The following is an 18,493-nucleotide window of genomic DNA, read 5'->3' on the forward strand; positions in this document are numbered from 1 at the left end:
CCTCCCCATGCAACGCGATATGCAGCAGAACATGCCTTGAATGCAAGGAGGTGGAGCAATTCAGCAACCCTTCCTCCTTTACACCCTGTTGCAGCTGATATTAAAAATGAAATTCCAAGCCACACTTTTAAGCACATGTGCACAAACCCAGAGGATTGCTAGGAGGTTGTCTGTTCACTGGAAATTTCCACTCAAAATACATATGCATGCCTAAAATTAAATTCTTGGGATTTGTTTTAAAGTTCTTTTAATTACTTTCCTCCTCCTATTTTTACTCTGCAAGTCTCCTTCAACTCTTAACTTACCCTAAAACTGTGTCTAAGTTAACAGTTTAGAACCAAAAGCTCTCTCAAACTCAACAACTATGCAAACAAGCATTTTTGATGTATGAAAGACCTATATGATCTAGAAGCTGTTTAAGTAATGTTGGAGCAAATGGCTCTTTTGCAGCATATTAACAAACGTCCAGTTTGAACAGGATGCAAAAAGTTCCTGGGATTTCACCTGCAGACTTGCAAACCAAGTCCATCAGCACCACAGCTGACAGCATGGTTGTCCAACACTCTATGCAAATTCAGCATCACTAAAATTCTGCATAGCGGTCTTGTACAAAGTGTATTTACTCCATGAAACATGCAATCTTTTACTTCTCAGTGTTAGGATTTTATACTGGTACTCAAACCCACAGTTTATGTATTCCTTCCACACAACATTAGTAGCAATAACCAAGTACAGTGAACTCTCTGGCTTTTTCGCTCTGCTCTAGATAAAAACTCAGTTTGTGCTACAAATTTTTATATAGACATCAATTATTCCTTTCTGGGTGATGCTGGCATCAACATCAACCCACAAGTTGCTTTCCAGCCTCTCATAAAATCATCTTGCTTCCTTTCAGTCAGTAACACAGATTCATACCCTGCTTTTATTGTGAACTAAAGGACTAATAAAATTCTGAAACTCAAAAATATAAAGATTTTAAAAAACTTAACTACATGCAACACAGAGGTAAGTTTAAAAACAAATACCTCAATATCAAACCACATGATTTTCACTATTTTACTACTTCTGAAAGTACTATGGTTTAAAAGAACAGTTCACAATAAATTAGCAGCACTAGAAGAAATAGAACAGTAATAATGTATTATTTCAACACAGAAAGTAATATTCTGAGTTGTCTTTGACAAACCACTTGTAGATGCATTTTCTTATATAAACTCAAGGGTATCTAAATGAATAAATATCATGACTTTGCAGAGTATCACATGAATAATAAGGTGCTAATAAGTGTTAGTATATATATTGAAATTTGGACTTTAATCTTATGTTTAATATTAAATCATAAACTATATCCTGAATCCACGTTCTTATTTATGTACAGCACTAAAAGTTCTCATGAAAATTTTAACCGCTACTATGTAAACGTGGCTAAGAGGCTAAAATAACCTCTACTATATTATGACATTAAGATACTGCTGTTACTCAAAATTTCTGACATAGAGAAATAGATTATAACTTTTACAATTGTTGCAATATCATGAAGCTAACTTGTTCCTTTACATTAGGACCCAGGTCAGAAGCACTCGAGGGCCACTAAAGCATGAATTACCTTTCCCATAATACACTATACACTACTGTCAAATAAATACATTGTAAGTAAGTGATAATTATATTTCCTAGTGTTGAACAAAAATCCCACAAGATTTCATTTATTTCACGCTCAGTTAATACATCTAGTAAAAAAGATTATACATATAATTTTCTTGAATATCAGAAAAAAAATCCAGAACATCATTTCCCTACTTCAAAACTCAAAAAAATCCTCACTGTTAGCACAAGGTTATTTCTTGACTGTAGCTTTGGACGTACTTTTAAAGCTTTTTATATTATTATTGTTTCTACTGCATGCACCTACAAGCACACACATATTCTTCTTGACTAAGAATTTATGATGATAGTTGGTGGCACATAGCTTGTATGCACTAACCTTTTACAGAACGCAAATAAAGCAAATTTTTTACATCTCAGTAGTGATTGAGTGCAGAAAATGACTTGTACATGGACAGCTCAGAGCAGAAGTTTGTTGTAAGATTCTGAATTATCTTCTATGACTAAGTATCAATATATTAACGGACACGATTGCTCTGCTAACGAACACTTTTGCAAACTGGAAATCTGAAAGCAACATCAGATAGGCTGCATTCACCCCTGTAACACCCTTAAAAGTAGTTAAACTGTCCCACACAGTAAAGAAGTACAGAGTAAAGAAAACGTACTGTTCCGCTTGCCTTCTTCATCAACCTCTTCATCGTTCTCAGGGTCAATGTCTTCTGCCTGTGTAATCCAATCTAAATATCCCTTCAAATCTTCTTCAAGCTGCTGTTTTTCACGTAGTTTCTGGAAGTCCCCTCGGGCCTTGGCTTTTTCTCTTTCCTTAGAAAATTCTCTATCAAATTCAGATAAAGCAGAAAAAAATACTGATTATCAAACTCCCAGGCATTTTGACTTAGGTCTTGACATTGCAGAATAACATACTGACATAGAAAATGAACTGAATAAACTACACCGAAGATTTGAGAGCTTCTTTGAAAACGAGACAGTGGTGCAAAGAAGTCATGGCAAATCCCTATCATTACATCAAAACTTTCAGAGCTTTTATGATGTAATTGAAAATTAAGCAGTATTCTTGACTCTTCCCATACTGGAAAAGTCCCCCCCCATTTAGTTATGTGCTCTTCTGTACAGATTTTAAAACCAGTTTTATCTAATAGCTAAGAAGAGAAATTGACTTGCTGTAGTGAAGTAATTTCAGAGAGGTGAGTATTAGTTTCAGTGAAAAGGAAATTCTGGCAGCCAGTTCTAAAATCCTTCCTCCTCCAACCATGGTTTATTGACTATGTCCAAACATACTTATTTTAGTGCGTGGTTCACAGAATTCCACTAATAAGCTCTCTCTTAATTACATCATGCACAGACACCTGTGCTGTTTGAGATCTGGATGTTTTGCCCTTTTGATCTCTGTAAAAGAACCTAGAAATCCTGTTCTCACAGATCAGAAATTCATCCTTTCATATAAATTGAATCCTCATTCTCATTGCCCCAGTCTCAAGATAATGTACTTGACTGTCTGTCTAGTTTAGCTTCTTGATTTGGGTCAATCCCTAAATTATCATGGAATGATAATTAAAATAATTGTCATGCTCTTTGAGAAGGAGGTTGGACACAATAGCCTACTGAAGTCTCTTCCAACCTGAGTTACCTCATGAATCTATGATTCCCTTAATGATATATGACTCGACAATTATCAAGTAACTTCTTGCACCACAGCATTTCATATGCCGACACTATTACAACATTTGGTGTGATGCACAGCTCCAAACGTGTAAATCCCTACGCTAGAAGGATCAAACATTTTCCGATTTATCTGAATATCAATATGTATGATTAGGGGTAGGCAAGCATCTTTTGAACTGTATTGTAACTACGTACTGATTTAGTATTTAAAATTAAGCTTGTTCTGACTCGTTAATCTTATGATAGAGTTGAAATTAAACCTAAAAAATGGTTATAGTAATTTCATTTACTATGAATTTGCAACCCCTTTATTTATTATGAACGTTCACTTGAAAATATTCCCTAATTAATACACTTTCAAGGGGAAATTAAAGCACTCAATAATATCCTTTTTCCAAAGGAAAAATATTAGCAAATTAGTGTAAGACTTGCAAAATATTTTAACAAGGTGAACACAATTATCAATGATGTTGCCCTGCTAACAAAATATAGCAGAATAATAGAAAGTCTCATATTTTTTCAACACAGTATTTCAGTTCGGTGACAGACATTACTTATTTGGAATTGCAAAGATATAATCCCTCCAGGTTTTTTTTGTTTTTATTGTTTTATTTGCAGTCTTCAAACCCATCTTCTAAACACCACATTTCTGCTTTGACATTGGTGAATTTAAGAGTTCAGCTCTTTACATGCAACCATACAGATTCTGTATTTTTTTTTAATGTTACGTTGCAGAAGCTGAAAAGCTTTCTACTGCAAAAGCTGAGAGGCAGGCACTACATCTTTTACAGTTGAGAACTTAATTCAACAAAGATTTGGTTTGGCATGTCGAGATCATCCTGTTCCATCTGATGGCACTGTAATGAAACTGAAGAATGCCCATGCTTGCTTTGCCTTTGCTATCCTTCACCTAGCATCCAAGGACCAAGTCCTTCAAAAGGCCATCTCTTCAGAAAAACGCTCATGAAAGAGAGAGAGCTCAACAAATCTCTCTGAGGAATAATTGCTTTTTAAAAAAAAAAAAAAAAAATATATTTCATTGTTTTGGCAGAAGATGTCACAAGCCTATAAGAAATTGTTCGGTTTATGGAATGCTGGGTTTAAGCTTCTCTCAGAGAAAGTATCAAAGAGACCGTCCTTTACATCTGATTGAGGCAACATATTTGTGACTCTCATTCCATAGGCAGTATCTTTGAAAAAAGAGCTATCATGGCATAGTATGAAATCAGAAGTAACAACCCTTGCTAGCTTTTACTAAGTATTGGTCCTTTGTTCAGTTAAGTCCTTCAGGTGTTTTTCATTAGGGTGAAGAATACGCGATCTGTGTGGGTAAAGTAAAATGAAAGCTGCTGTTATTAAATGATTTCTTTCACTTCACTCCATATAAAAATTAAACAGTTGGCAAGGCTGATACTTTCAACAGCACTTCACCCGTGACTGAACTACCTTTTAACTTTGACTTTACATTAAAATGGCTGCACGCAGAGAATTAAACACAGGGTTTTTTATATACACAGCCAACTATGACCTTTCCCTTTAATACAGCACAGAAGTCAGACATTGTCTTCTGTGCTGGTTTTGGCTGGGGTAGAGCTTCATAGAAGCTAGTATGAGGCTCTGTTGGATTTGTGCTGAAAACAGTGTTGGTAACACAGGGAGGTTTTAGTTACTGCTGAGCAGTGCTGACACAGAGTCAAGGCCTCTTCTGCTCCTCACCCCACCCCACCAGTGAGCAGGCTGGGGGTGCACAAGAAGCTGGGAGGGGACACAGCCGGGACAGCTGACCCCAACTGACCAAAGGGATATCCCACACCATAGGACGTCATGCTCAGCATATAAAGCTGGGGGAAGAGGAAGGAAGGGAGGGACGTTCAGAGTGATGGCGTTTGTCTTCCCAAGTAACTGTTATGTGTGATGGAGCCCTGCTTTCCTGGAGATGGCTGAACACCTGCCTGCCCATGGGGAGTGGTGAACAAATTCCTTGTTTTGCTTTACCTGTTAAACTGTCTTTATCTCAACCCACAAGCTCTCTCATATTTTTACTCTTCTGATTCTCTCCCCCATCCCACCAGGGGGGAGTGAGCAAGCAGCTAGGCTGTGGTTAGTTGCCAGCTGTAGTTAAACCACAACACTTTTAAATGCTGCTACAATTTATCAGTAGGGGGAGATACAATGGTGCTTAATTTCCATGATATTTAAAAGTTTTACTTTTATTTTTAAAACCTGACCTTGTAAGGAAGCATAATATCTGAGAAGACTGCATTTTCTTTAGGGGAGGGAGGAATCTGGCTCTATGGTATTTTTTTCTATCACAGTCACAATGAAGTTACATCCCTCAGACACACATATGTACGTATTCTTTTTACTGAAATACCATGAGTAAGAAAGTGGAATTAAATGGTATTGGAATGTAATAAGTTTCCTGTTAGCTAAACAAAAGCATTTTTTTCCAAGAAACAAGCTATTTGAAAAAGATGGGGTGAGATGAGGGAGAGACATTGGCTCTTTAAAGCTTGACAAAGACATTTAGACAACAAGATATTTGAATATTTAGACAGAGATATGTAGACATTGGCTGATCTCGTGGAAGGAGGAATAAGACAGCTGCTTGTGCAGCATTTCATGGCTATGGACAGCATAGGCTGGGTCCAGGGCAGAAAAAAGCTTTTGACTATGTAGGCAGCATACGTCCTGATGTGGTTAGACTAATGGCCTGAACTGGCCTCCCTGACTGTCATCAACCGAGTACTCAGTCCAGAAGCCTATGAAGTTGACAGGCTTAGGAAGTGGCACATTAATTGTGGTAAGTGGACTTAAGCTCTGTAAATATTTGGTTTCACAAATGCCTGTACTAAGAGCTAACTTCAAAATACATACTGCATTCTTGTTTGATAAAATGACCTAGATCTGGCATTTGAAAGTGTATATTTGGGGGGTGGGGTGTTGTTCATTGACTAAACTGACAAAAATTGTATTCAAAGGGCTGTTGTGACTATGCTAGGATTCATAAGGGTCTCTCCACTAAAATGTGATTTAAATCACTCTCCATCCAAGTTGCAGACTGAAAAATCCTGAGGAGCTACTCTGATTTGACACCAGCATATGTGAAATGAAAATCAGGCCTATTGCCTGTAAAATTTCAGTTTAAAAATATAACGGATTTAAGTATTCATAAAGCATAGGACTCAATGAACATATGTTTGTCCTAATTTCAACAACTAGAAAAAGCCAAGCTTACTACTGTCTCATATTTTAAAGGGTAATATTCTTCAAAACTAAGACTTTAGGCTAGCAGGGCTGGAAAGAGCTTTTTGCAAGACTCTACTTCTGAAGAATCTTATACGGCAGACCTGCATAAATTGTATGACACACCACCTTGTATAATACCTGTTAGCCTTCAAAAATATCTTTTCTTCAAAACAGTCTATTGCTACCTAGATGCAGGCAATTCAGTTTTTGATTTCATCACAAATGCAAATAAATCAGACGACCCAGCCCTAGCCAGCCTAATTTTGATCTAGTTAAGTATGACTAAAATTGCAGCATATGACAATACCCTGTAAACTGAGTAAAGCTTCAAATTGCAGCCATAGTGTAAATAACTCAGTCAATTGCACCTGCAGCAGAAAGGAGAGATCACTTGCAAAATAAAGCGTTATATGGAGACTCACCTACATAATCTAATCTACTTTTAGTGATAACTAAGCTACCATATAAAATGCAAGTTTGATTTTTATTGCCCAAAAATTCCTTGTCTCCTTGCAGAAAGACGATCTCAGTTCTCTGTTTAGGCACACCACCATCATCATCAATGGTTGTTGAGGCAGAAGCATGTAAAATGCAGGTTTTGAGTTCATGGTTCGATAGTCTGGGGCAATCATTTTCATGCCAGGTTTTTCTTTCTTTAACAGAGTGAAATAACTCCTGCTGGTATGCATCACCTGGGAATGGCTTGATGCGACAGGGTGGAGGTGGCAGCAGGGAGTAACTACTGGGACTCAATTACAGCTCTCTGGTTCTCAGACCTTAATTTGAGGCAGGGTCATATTAACCAAAAAAACCAAGACAACAATTTGCTTAAATGTGACTATCTGGTACACTCTCCCTTCTCTCTGTAATTCATGGACATAATAACTAAGACAACATCTATACTGGGCTCCTATTAGCTGAAAGTTCTTCCATGCTAAAAGCTAGACATTGTCCATAAGGGGGCTTGTGCAGCAACATGAGTGTTGCTGTATCTCCTGTGCATCACTAGGCATTGATGATAGGAAATAAACAGTTGCCTTCTATGTTTAAGCATGAACCAGGACACTAATTCTTCACTGGCCATATTACTGCCCTTCTGTGTCACTGCAAACGCAGTGAGAGAGAGAATTCATCTACTGCAGAACGCAACTTAGCACACACAGGGTCTGGTACGTGGAAAGTGTTATGCTAATGCTATATGTAGAACTGTCACCCAGACATCCTAGACTCTCTTATTCACAGGAAACAGTCACATAATAACAAAAATGTACTCACAGGAGTACAGTGTTGGCCACCAGACTCACAGATGAGGTTTCACACAGTGGTAACCATACCAACCAACAAATTCGCAGAATCAAATCAGAGAACTCAAACTGCTTAAACTGTACAGATAAGCGTAGACAACAGCTCACAGCTGGGTGTAATTGTAACAGATGTAGAAAGACAAAAAACGTTAACTAACATCACATCTTTAATTACTGCAAATTTGTATACATCATTGTTACCCCTTCTTTTAGAAATAATAAAAACTCATAGGCTGAACAGTGTAGAATTATTTCTGCAGGAAGAAAAAAATTCTAGCAGGTTTCCTTGAGCAAGGAGTATTGGGTTTGTGATAAGGAAATGCAAACTGGTATTACCTACCCATAATTATTTCTATATAGTTCGTTAGCAATTGACAAAATGTATATTCAATGGCTCCAGCACAACCTCTGTGTAGCAGAGGACCTGTAGAGCATTATTGCACCAGAGCACACATGAATGCAATGGGATCATCTGTGGGAACAGCAAGGTAGGGAACAATTTGATACAGCGACAAAACTGAGATCTGATGTTTCAGACTGCAATTATATCTGCATATTAAGACGTGCTTATTCTGTCCTGAGCAGAGACCTGTTTGGCTCAGGACACTGGATTGCTTAGAGGAAGAACTGGCAGTACTGAGGGTAGGACCACACCCCAGAGTGTATTCACCCCCCCATCATGATGTGCGCTGCCAACCAAGGTTTTGAAACTAATGTGGTTTGTTAACTGCCAGGAGCTCATCAGCAAGCATCTCCCAGAACTAATCCCTAAGAAGTCTTAGTGTGTTAAGTTCAAACAGGACTGAAATAAAATCAGTTCCCTTCAAGCTCTTACTCAAGAGTACTGAGCTACTCCCATTGACTTTAGTGGTCTTTGGTTAAAGCAGTTGGTTAGAGTTACTACTGTATACAGCTGAAAGGATTTGCTGATTATTGTTAGTATATTCGACTGATCAATCAAGGATAATATTTCCTTTTTTTTAACTATTTGTGTTTGAGTTTTATTTTTACCAGTGGCACAGCAATAAAAAGAACCTGCTTTACCTCATAACCTGCTGAGATCCAGGGCTGAAGTCCCTCTCTTCTTTTTGAATTTATATTGTTTATCTATGTGAGAAAGTTAAATTTTTACCTGTAACAGATTTTTTTCTAGTAAGCCTTCCCTCTGCTGTGAAAAGGAACACTGTCAAACCCAGTTCATTTCCCTTTTCCTGAAAGACTAAGAAAATGGCAGTGAACTGTCATCCAATTTGGTGCATCATTATTCAAATGCCTTTTCCTCTGATTTTTTCCATACATACTGTAGACAACAGTTCTTAGGTGTATAAGCTTATCTGTGTCAACGTATTTTATATGACATTAATTGACAGATATTGCCGTGAGATTAGCATGGATGAGTACATACCCTTAGCTTTTAGAATCATTATTGTACATACATTGCAAATAATAATGTAGGAAATAAATTCTCTTAGTAACCTGCAAGACTTGCATGTAGGAGGATGTATGTAAGGACATGTCAAAGCTTATGCTTTGGTGTCCTTAAGCAAGTCAATAAATTCAACTTACAGAGGTTTATGAAAGTGTGTTTGAAAGGTCTTACTTGTTCCCATGACTACCCAAAGAAATACTAATGCCTTGAGCAGAAAATGCCGTCAGCGGAAACCATCCCCTAATGATAAGGACTACCTTGAGGAATAGATTATCATGCATCATTAAAAGCCATGCCTCTTGATAAATAAGTTATGAAGTTTTATAATTTATTATTTTCTCTGTTCATAGTGAAACAGTTTAATGCATGCTGAATTACTGGCATATTTATTTTAACTTTCAACACACTTTTAAAGGTACTTTCAGGGTGGATGAGTATCTCTCAATTCCCTTAAAAAAGTAAGGTTTAGCTTTATTTGTTAACTTTCTAATAACCTTAACTTCATAATTTCTAACTTAACTTTCTGATTTCAGCTCACTGTCTCTTGCACCAATAGTCATGATATGCTCTGGTCTTTTACTCTGGAATATGTGGAGGAGGCCTGCCCTCAGCTTCCAATTTCTGTGCCTAGTTTTTCATGCCTTAGGAGGACACAGGTCCAGCTTATGCCTGTTACACACAGTGTGTGTAACCAAAGCCACATGTAAAAGCAGGCTCCTGAAGCAGTCCACCACCCTTCACAGAGCTAGAATTGCTGGGCAGCTCCCTCAGTGGCAATTTCTGTGCCATTCCATCAAGTCTGAAGTTGCCCCAAAGATGCGCTGCCTAATCCTTGCATCATAACCAGAGGAATTTTTACAAAGGAAGAAAAGGTGCTCTGGTATCTCTTACAGACTGAACACATTCCCTGCTGCTGCCTCAAAAGATATAGCAATCAAAATAGAGTATGACCGTGTCATGGTCACCCTGCGATTTCTAGGAGCTAAAACAATTAATTGGAGCCACATACAGCTTTAAATTTGTAATGTGAATGAGCAAACTGCAGACCAGCCCAAGATAATGAAAATGCAAAGATATCTGAATCCATCTATGGCAGCTTTCCAGAGCTGCAAGCATTTTGCTCTGTATTTCCAAGTATTGAAAGAATTTAAAAATGCAGTCTTATTGTGAAAGATCAGCTGACAGTTCCAGGTGTCCGGCTAGACTCCTAAGAAATTCACTGTGCTGAAAGAAGTTACCAACATGTGCGTGTTTTGAACCACACTTCCAAGCACATTTCCAGACACATTTCTGGAGCTGGACCTAGAGCCAATTTTTTCATAATATGTTTAGGGAGGAGCTGTTTGTCAAGTCTGTTCTCAGGCCAGAGCTACAGCCTTCTTCAGAGCCCTCTGTTGAAGCTGGACCAAGAGCCATCGCTAGAGCCCTCTCCTAGAGCCTATTTGGCTCTAGAGCCATTTCTAGAGCACTTTCCAGAAATAGATCTTAGGCCAATTTTAGAGCCCTTTCCCAGAGTGGGCCTAGAGCCATTTCTTGAGGTCTTTTCCAGAGCTGGATCTAGGTTCAATTGCCCAGTCATTTATTGGAGATGGATTTAGAGCATGTTCTGGAGCCCTCTCCCATAGCCCTTTCTGGCACTTTTTGTAGAGGCCTTTACTAGAGTGGCTTTAGAGGGGTTTATCTCACAGTGCCTTTCTAGAGCTGACTCTAGAGCCCATTTCTGGATAGCATCTCTACAGCTCAGTCTAGGACAATTTGTACAAGTCATTGCTGGAGCTAGAACCACTTCTAGTGTCTTTTCTAAAGCTGGTTCTGTAATTTCTGAGATAGAGCTAGAGCCTGAGCTGGATCTGGAGCCATTTCTAAAACCTGACCTGGAGTCTTTTCTAGAATGCCTTTTCCTGTAGAGCCCTGCAAACTGAAATAGCTTTTCAATTGAGAATTCACTGTAAGAATAATGTGAATAATACTAGTGTCTAATACAGAGTAAAAAACAGAGTATTTTGAAAAAGCTAAATCACTTCAAGCCTATAAATTCTCTCCATCCTTGTTGTTCAAGGGAGTATTTATAAAAAAAATCTCCGCAGTCAGCTTCCATGCAGAAATTAAAATATTCACCACATGCAGATTCCACACACACATTATTTCTATTAATTTACACATCTGCTATTAAAAATATGAACTCTATTTTTAAGAATGTCACCTTTAGCAGGCAAAACTGACATGTATCACCAGGAAATACTCACCTTCAGAAATGGCTAGATGTAAAACAAAAGATCTTCCAAATCATCATTCTCATCCATTTGTACAGTAACTAAATACATCAAGCATGCAGTGTGCAAGAGGCATTACAGAAATACAAAGGGGCAGACGGTCACAGAGTAACAAAGGAGTGCAAAGAGAATGAATGAATATTTTAACACCGCAAACAGATCAAAACAGCAGACAGATTTAAATATACACAGCATAACTTGATTTTACAGGAAGTAACACTTTCATACAGAAAAGGTGTAATTAGGCATTCAGATTCCACTTCCAAAATCTGTATGCAAAGCCATGCTTTTCAAGTAAGTTGACATAATTTTTGCAGTCTTGAAGTTTGATTAGTTTAGTAAAATTTCACTTTCTTTGTAGATTTATCATAAACCAAGTTTCATGCTATGGTTTGAAGAGCATAAAACGTAAAAGCTAATAACTCTTAAATAAAAAACAAAGAATGCATGTGTTACATATTCAATGCCTGGCTCAGAATGAAAAATATTGGCTTTCTACTAAGGCATACAAACACATCCATAGGATTTTACCAGTACATCATTTTTACCTGTAAAATTTAGACAGGTAGGTCTAAATAGAAAATATGTGAAAAATATTTATTATTTATATACAAATGGCATTTAGTGATCAAAATAAATCAGTGTAACAGTATTCCACACTGGTCCTTGTCAGAGTTTCAAACAAGTATGCCAGGACATTTTCTTCACTTATGTACCACACATTAGTTTGGTACAATAGGTATCTTTCAGGAATACTCTCTTCCTTTCTCCTTCCACTCTCAATGTCAATCATTGGTGATATTATACACCACATGTCTCAGTTCACCAGTATCGTTTTCTTCAGCATAGAAAACAAAAAACTGGAGTGTTAGGAAGGCTCTTTCATGTATTTAGGGCAAACACGGATTCAAACAATTCATCAAGCACCCTAAGCACTCAAGTGACACTGCAGTTAGGTGACACTATGGCAGAAAATAAATTTAGGAATGAATGAGTTTATGAATTTAAGGAGAGTTCACATCACACTTGAAATGGACATTTCTGTTCACTGGAAATGAAAGGCAAGCCAGCAAGGGTTCTGAAGAGCATTAGAGCTCTATGGATCAAGCAATACCTATAAATCAGTGGTGATTTCTTGTCTGTTAAATGGAACCCAAGGACCAGGGGACATCTCTTCCCCTGTATTGTAACAGCAGCTAAAGAACAACTCCATTTTCTAATAAATATCATACATATCATAATGTTGCAAACCTTAAAAAGTATTTTAAATGTATTAAATCAAATGTAAAGCTTAGCTGTGAGGGTCTTTCTAAATTTCCAAGGCTTCAGTAGAAGAAACGAACATGTGCAACAAAATACCAAATCTGGCATTACTTTCCCCACAACTTATTTTTAAAAACATAAAAATCTGAAACCAATAATAATTCGAGTCATGCAAGGGAAAATGGGAATATTTAGTTAACTGTTACCACAGGACTCCTTCACACAACAGGAAGAAAACTAATTGCTGCTTATAACCTTCTCAAGGGCCAAGGAAAGGAACTGTGAAAACCTAATCCTCTAATGACTTCAGTGGGAAGTCTGGTCACACAGCAATGTTAGGTAACAGTATCAAAAGAAGAAATAAACTGCACTGCAACTACCCTCATTTATCTGTCCTTCTCTTTCTTATTTTGTTTGTCCAGCATGGCTGTGACATGAAAGCTAGGTTCTTAGTTTTGCAACAATTTACACATTTGTCCCTGAACAAAACAAAGCCGATACGACTGTATAAACCAGACTTTACAGGGTAGGTCTTGGAAGGAAGAGATGAAAACTAAAAATCAGCAATGTGTTTTTAGCACTATCTCTTTGCTTTTAAACATCTGCTTTGTAAAGTGATTCTGACAGTAAGGTAAAACTATGCTTTCCCTAGTTTCCTGTGTGCAACAGTAATCTATCACAGATAATGACTTATGATTTTAAAAAACACATTGTAAAATCATTGATCAGATAAAAATGCTCTCATAACATAGTTATCATATCAGCAACTAGAAATTTTGTTTGATTGTCTGATTTCCAGGAATATAATAATGCATTATAACTCCTTCCAAAACTAACGTACAACATGGCAAAGCCATGAATAGGGCTGCACACACAATCAGCAGTCTGGTAACACCATCAACTATGGTGTCAGGCTGCTTTCTATGCAAGAGAGATTTTTCTGTTGGCTAATAAAGATGGCACAGCTGCCTAAGATTGCCAGAACAGTATCGTCTGTGGTATAACTAAAAGCTAATACATACAGTTATAATCATTTTCTTTTAGCATTCAAATGCTAGCAGGATCTTTTATTTATTTATCAGAAAATATCTTCACCATAAACTGGAGTTTCCCAAGCTCAAGCGTGTTAGAAACCAGGAAACTACAAAGGAAGTGGGGCTGTAACCTTAGTAAGGGAGCTTTGTAAAAGGAAAACCTTGCAAACTGTTGCCATAAACTACAGTTTTAAACCACATTATACAGCTACAACTGACACCACTTTAGTTCCTGGCTGGAGTCTGGAGTACACAAACCAACAAAAAGCTGTGACAACTCCCACTGACAAGTATAGTAAATTGATTCTTGATTATTGATAAATATATCAGCTTGCTGGTGCAGGTTGTCACAGCAGTACACAGCTCTACAATGCGTGAAGCACTAAACACTTTGTGTCAAGGTAACCTAGTCATACTCTTTCTGTAAGACAGATCTTGAAGCACCCATTAAAAATATTTTGCAACATGACTGGTAAACACAAATAACACTTCAATTACTTTATGGATATTTGAACAAAAGCAAAAGTTGGGCTTTCAGAAAAGGACACTTGTCTGTAACTATAGAGGAGAATATTTGTACAGGTACACTGCCCATCTCTGTGTGCAAAATAACATTTCTCCCTGCTGGAATATTATAGAATAAAGAGATTAGTGCCTCATTTAATGAATATTTTTGGCAAGCATGGTGAACGTGATGTCAGACAGATACAGGCACTAGAATCACACAGTTCAGTCAAAAGAGCAAACACTGGTAGGATGACAAGAATCTCAATTGCATGCAAAAAAGCCATTGCTGAGAAGCTTGAGTAAATGCAGAGGCCATCTTACAAGTAGCAGTAGCATACACAATGTTAACTCAACTGCTTACCCACTAAGTACACCAAGAACCAGGTTAAGTACGAAAAATGAGCCAAGGATGATAAGACTAACAAAATAGATCCATGGCCATTCACATCCTATTGCATCATTTACCTGTAAAATGTAAGGAAATAAGTTATGATTCAGTCATTCATTAAACAGCAGAGTCCTTTTTGCAGCTGCCAGATCACGTAGGTTTCAACACTGAAAGTTTATGGCTTATTCAGTTCTTAAAAAAAAAAAAAAATCAATGAACATTTGTTTAATTTCTTTACTTACCCAAATTATGTTGCAGATGTGATGCCTTAGAAGATGAATTAAAATGACATTTAAATAAGTGCAGAATAATTATTAGTCCTTTTTATATTTTTGCCACAAATATGGACATGAAGAATATATACTTGTACGTTTAAACTCTGATTTTGGTATTTGTATGTTATTTATATGATAGCTACAGAAGACTGTTTCTGTTCTAATTAGAGGAGAAAGAAATAGAGGTTTATTAAAAGATGTCACCACAACTGAAGTCTCACCTGTATAAGATAACCTGTGTGTTCATGGCAACTGAATTCAGGACTCTGCCTTCATGATCAAAAAGGTGTATGCTTACCCGCTCAATACACCAAGAACAAGATTTAGTACGAAAAATGACCCAAAGATGACGAGACTGACAAAATACACCCATGGCAATTCAAATCCCATAGCATCATTCATCTGCAAGAAATAAGATGATCTTATAGAGCAGATCACTATAGTAACAGCAGTGAAGAGTCAGAGAAAAAGAGAATTTAATCATTCAGGTGAGATAGCATTCTATACATTCCTTCAGTATTCAAAGAAGAACAATACAAGAAAGAAGGCACTGGCCACATTCACTTTGCATTTCTAACACATATTCTAAAAGAAAATACTGAGTGAACCTAGCATTCAGATCAAAAATATTATCAAACATAAATGGAGCACTGCAACAGTTCTGTTCTTCAACACCTAGAACATGAACTAAATTTCAGATCTCACTAATTAAAATGATGCTTACAAAGTATACTGAAATATTAGGATTTTTAGTTCATATATATCCTAGCTACGTGAATGATCCCTTGAGAAAAGAAACAGTAATATGTATCTCAACAGTAGAAGCAATCTTATTTTTTCTGTGACATGGAATTTCAATATGTTTCTCCTGAAATACTACAGTTGGATGCAGACATTTTAAATTAATTAGATTAATTAATTAAAAAATAAATGAGCATGAATTTGTGTAAAAACATGAACACAATTTTAGGAAAATGAAAAACTGAAATCAAATTTTAGAAAGCTAGTGGAAACATGGAAATATTCCAGGAACACTTCTGAACAAAAATTGTATCAAGATCAAGGTTAAGTGGCATTTAAAAAGTTGTTACTGGTTTGGTTGTTTTGTTTTTGGTGTTTTTTTTTTTTTTTTTTAAGTAAAGTTTAAGTAACTGAGCTTTAAAAACACTCTTTACAGACTCACACAAGCTTTTCTATAAAGACCTTTTCCACTGTCTATTCTTAGCGAACTCAATATACCTATAAGATGGACTTAAACCACCATGGAAAACTAAAAAGGCCTATTCAGAAAAACAGTCTTTTTAAAACACAGGGAAATTGTTCTTCTGTGTAGCATTCAGGTGCAAAAAGACATTTTGATAAGTTACAACAATAATTCTGGCTTGGAACTTCTTGGAAAGGTCTTTTGTGGGAGAGGAATTATTCTGGCTTTTTTGTTTATACTGACAAGTTTGCATTAGATTCTTCTTAAGATGCTTTTTAGCCATGAAAATTCAGCAGAAAATAAAAATACCATGAGCATTCGAGACTGGATATGGCCTTGTAGAACAATCTTTGGGCAAACCTTTTTCCTCTTCTGTGAATGCTGTTGCGTTTCTTGTATCTGAAATTTGTGATTAGGCTTTGAGCTTTATTGATAGTCAAGTTTGACTCCTGTCCTTTACATCTCTGTTGGACTAGACATATTAAACATGGGAACAAACGTTTTTCAAACTGTACTACTTATTTTATTTATTCCTCTATCTTTTAAAAATGTATCATAATCTCAGTTTCTGCAAGGTGGCCCTATGGATGGTTAGATATAAGCACACGCATTAAGCCTTTGCAGGTTAAGGCCCATAGGCACTTTTTCTTCAATGGTGATCTGTAATAATGTCACTTTATACGAACTAAAGTAAACAAACTTTCTAAGTAACCAGAGAAGATTATTTTATACAACTTCTTCGTGCATCCTTTAAAATAATCTCTCTATGTATCACCTTTTAAAATGCTTTAGTAATTGAACTAAGGTATTGAAAAGAAACTTAAAATTACTTAGACTTGCTAGGAAAAAAAGAAAACTGCTAAGTCTGTATTTGGATTTTTTCCTTTTAATTTCAATAAAACTACGTTTTGGAGAAATTAAAATGGAGAAGGGTTATAGCCATTCATAAAGGCTGGGATCACTACCTTCAATTTTAGAAGATCCCAAGTTTCTGTAGTCCAATTCTGCAACAGCATATGCATATGGAAAATAAAGTCTTTCATAATGTTGCCATTCTACTGACCTACTTAAACTTAGTCTCCTGTGCAATACTTCTAGCAATACTTAGCATGTCAGGTGCCTATGCCAAGGAGATCAGTTGTGGTTTGGGGTTTTTTTATCATCCATTCCCACTCCCTCAGAGCAAGCCCCCTAACATTTGAGAAGTCTTAACAATGAAGATGCTCAGGTATTTAGTAAAATACCCTATTGCCCAGACTGAATTTCTGTTTTGTCCCAGTGTATGTTGCTCTTTGCATCTTTTTTCAATTGTAGGTATCTGGCCTTAAGGTTTAGGAATAAAATTTACTAAATGGTTTTTTAAAATGCATATTCATAATTATTTTATTACTTTAGAATTGAGTTTGCTTCATAGAAATTATTCATATGATACAGGTAAAGTATTTTCTTAACAACAGCTGATAAGAGCAAACATTCTGATTAAATTTCAAATACATATAAAAGCATTTTGCATCTAACTTGGCTCTGCATCTTGGCTCTGTATATTAGGGAGTGTTTCGATTGTCTAGAGCTCAACAATTGTGATGATGATACGGTCGAGTGTTTATGGGTAAGGATGGGGGGGAAGGCCAACAAGGCAGATATCCTGCTGGGAGTCTGTTATAGGACCACCCAACCAGGATGAAGAGGCAGATGAAGCATTCTACAAGCGGCTGGCAGAGGTGTCTCGATCGCTGGCCCTTGTTCTCATGGGGGACTTCAACTTCCCAGACATCTGCTGGAAATACAACACAGTAGAGAGGAAGCAGTCTAGGAGGTTCCTGGAGTGTGTGGAAGACAACTTCCTGACACAGCTGGTAAGTGAGCCTACCAGGGGAGGTGCCTCGCTCGACCTGCTGTTTACAAACAGAGAAGGACTGGTGGGAGATGTGGTGGTCAGAGGCCGTCTTGGGCTTAGCGACCATGAAATGGTAGAATTCTCAATTCTTGGTCAAGTAAGGAGGGGGGCCAGCAAAGCCACAACCATGGTCTTCCGGAGGGCGGACTTTGGCCTGTTCAGTACGCTGGTTGAGAGTCCCTTGGGAGACAGTCCTGAAGGGCAAAGGGGTCCAGGAAGACTGGACGTTCTTCAAGAAGAAAGTCTTAAAGGCGCAGGAGCAGGCTGTCCCCATACGCCATAAGAGGAACGGGCAGGGAAGACGACCGGCCTGGCTGAACAGGAAGCTCTTGCTGGGACTAAAAAGGAGAGTTTACCACTTGTGGAAGAAGGGGCAGGC

The 18,493-nt window shown here is 37.3% G+C and overlaps 1 protein-coding gene across 1 annotated transcript in view; it reads right to left on the bottom strand.

Annotated features, from left to right (window-relative positions):
• CACNA1D (calcium channel, voltage-dependent, L type, alpha 1D subunit) overlaps window positions 1–18,493 on the bottom strand; it is a 207,631-nt gene that overhangs the window by 100,099 nt on the left and 89,039 nt on the right. Inside the window, exons 8-9 of the mRNA XM_009334220.1 lie at window positions 14,712–14,815; window positions 2,274–2,443 (exon numbers count right to left, since the gene is read on the bottom strand). Of these exons, the coding sequence (XP_009332495.1) occupies window positions 2,274–2,443; window positions 14,712–14,815 (274 nt within the window). The remainder of the gene's footprint in view (window positions 1–2,273; window positions 2,444–14,711; window positions 14,816–18,493) is intronic.

The sequence above is a fragment of the Pygoscelis adeliae genome, unplaced genomic scaffold (assembly GCF_000699105.1).
Source record: "Pygoscelis adeliae isolate BGI_AS28 unplaced genomic scaffold, ASM69910v1 Scaffold411, whole genome shotgun sequence".
NCBI classification, from domain to species: Eukaryota; Metazoa; Chordata; class Aves; order Sphenisciformes; family Spheniscidae; genus Pygoscelis; species Pygoscelis adeliae.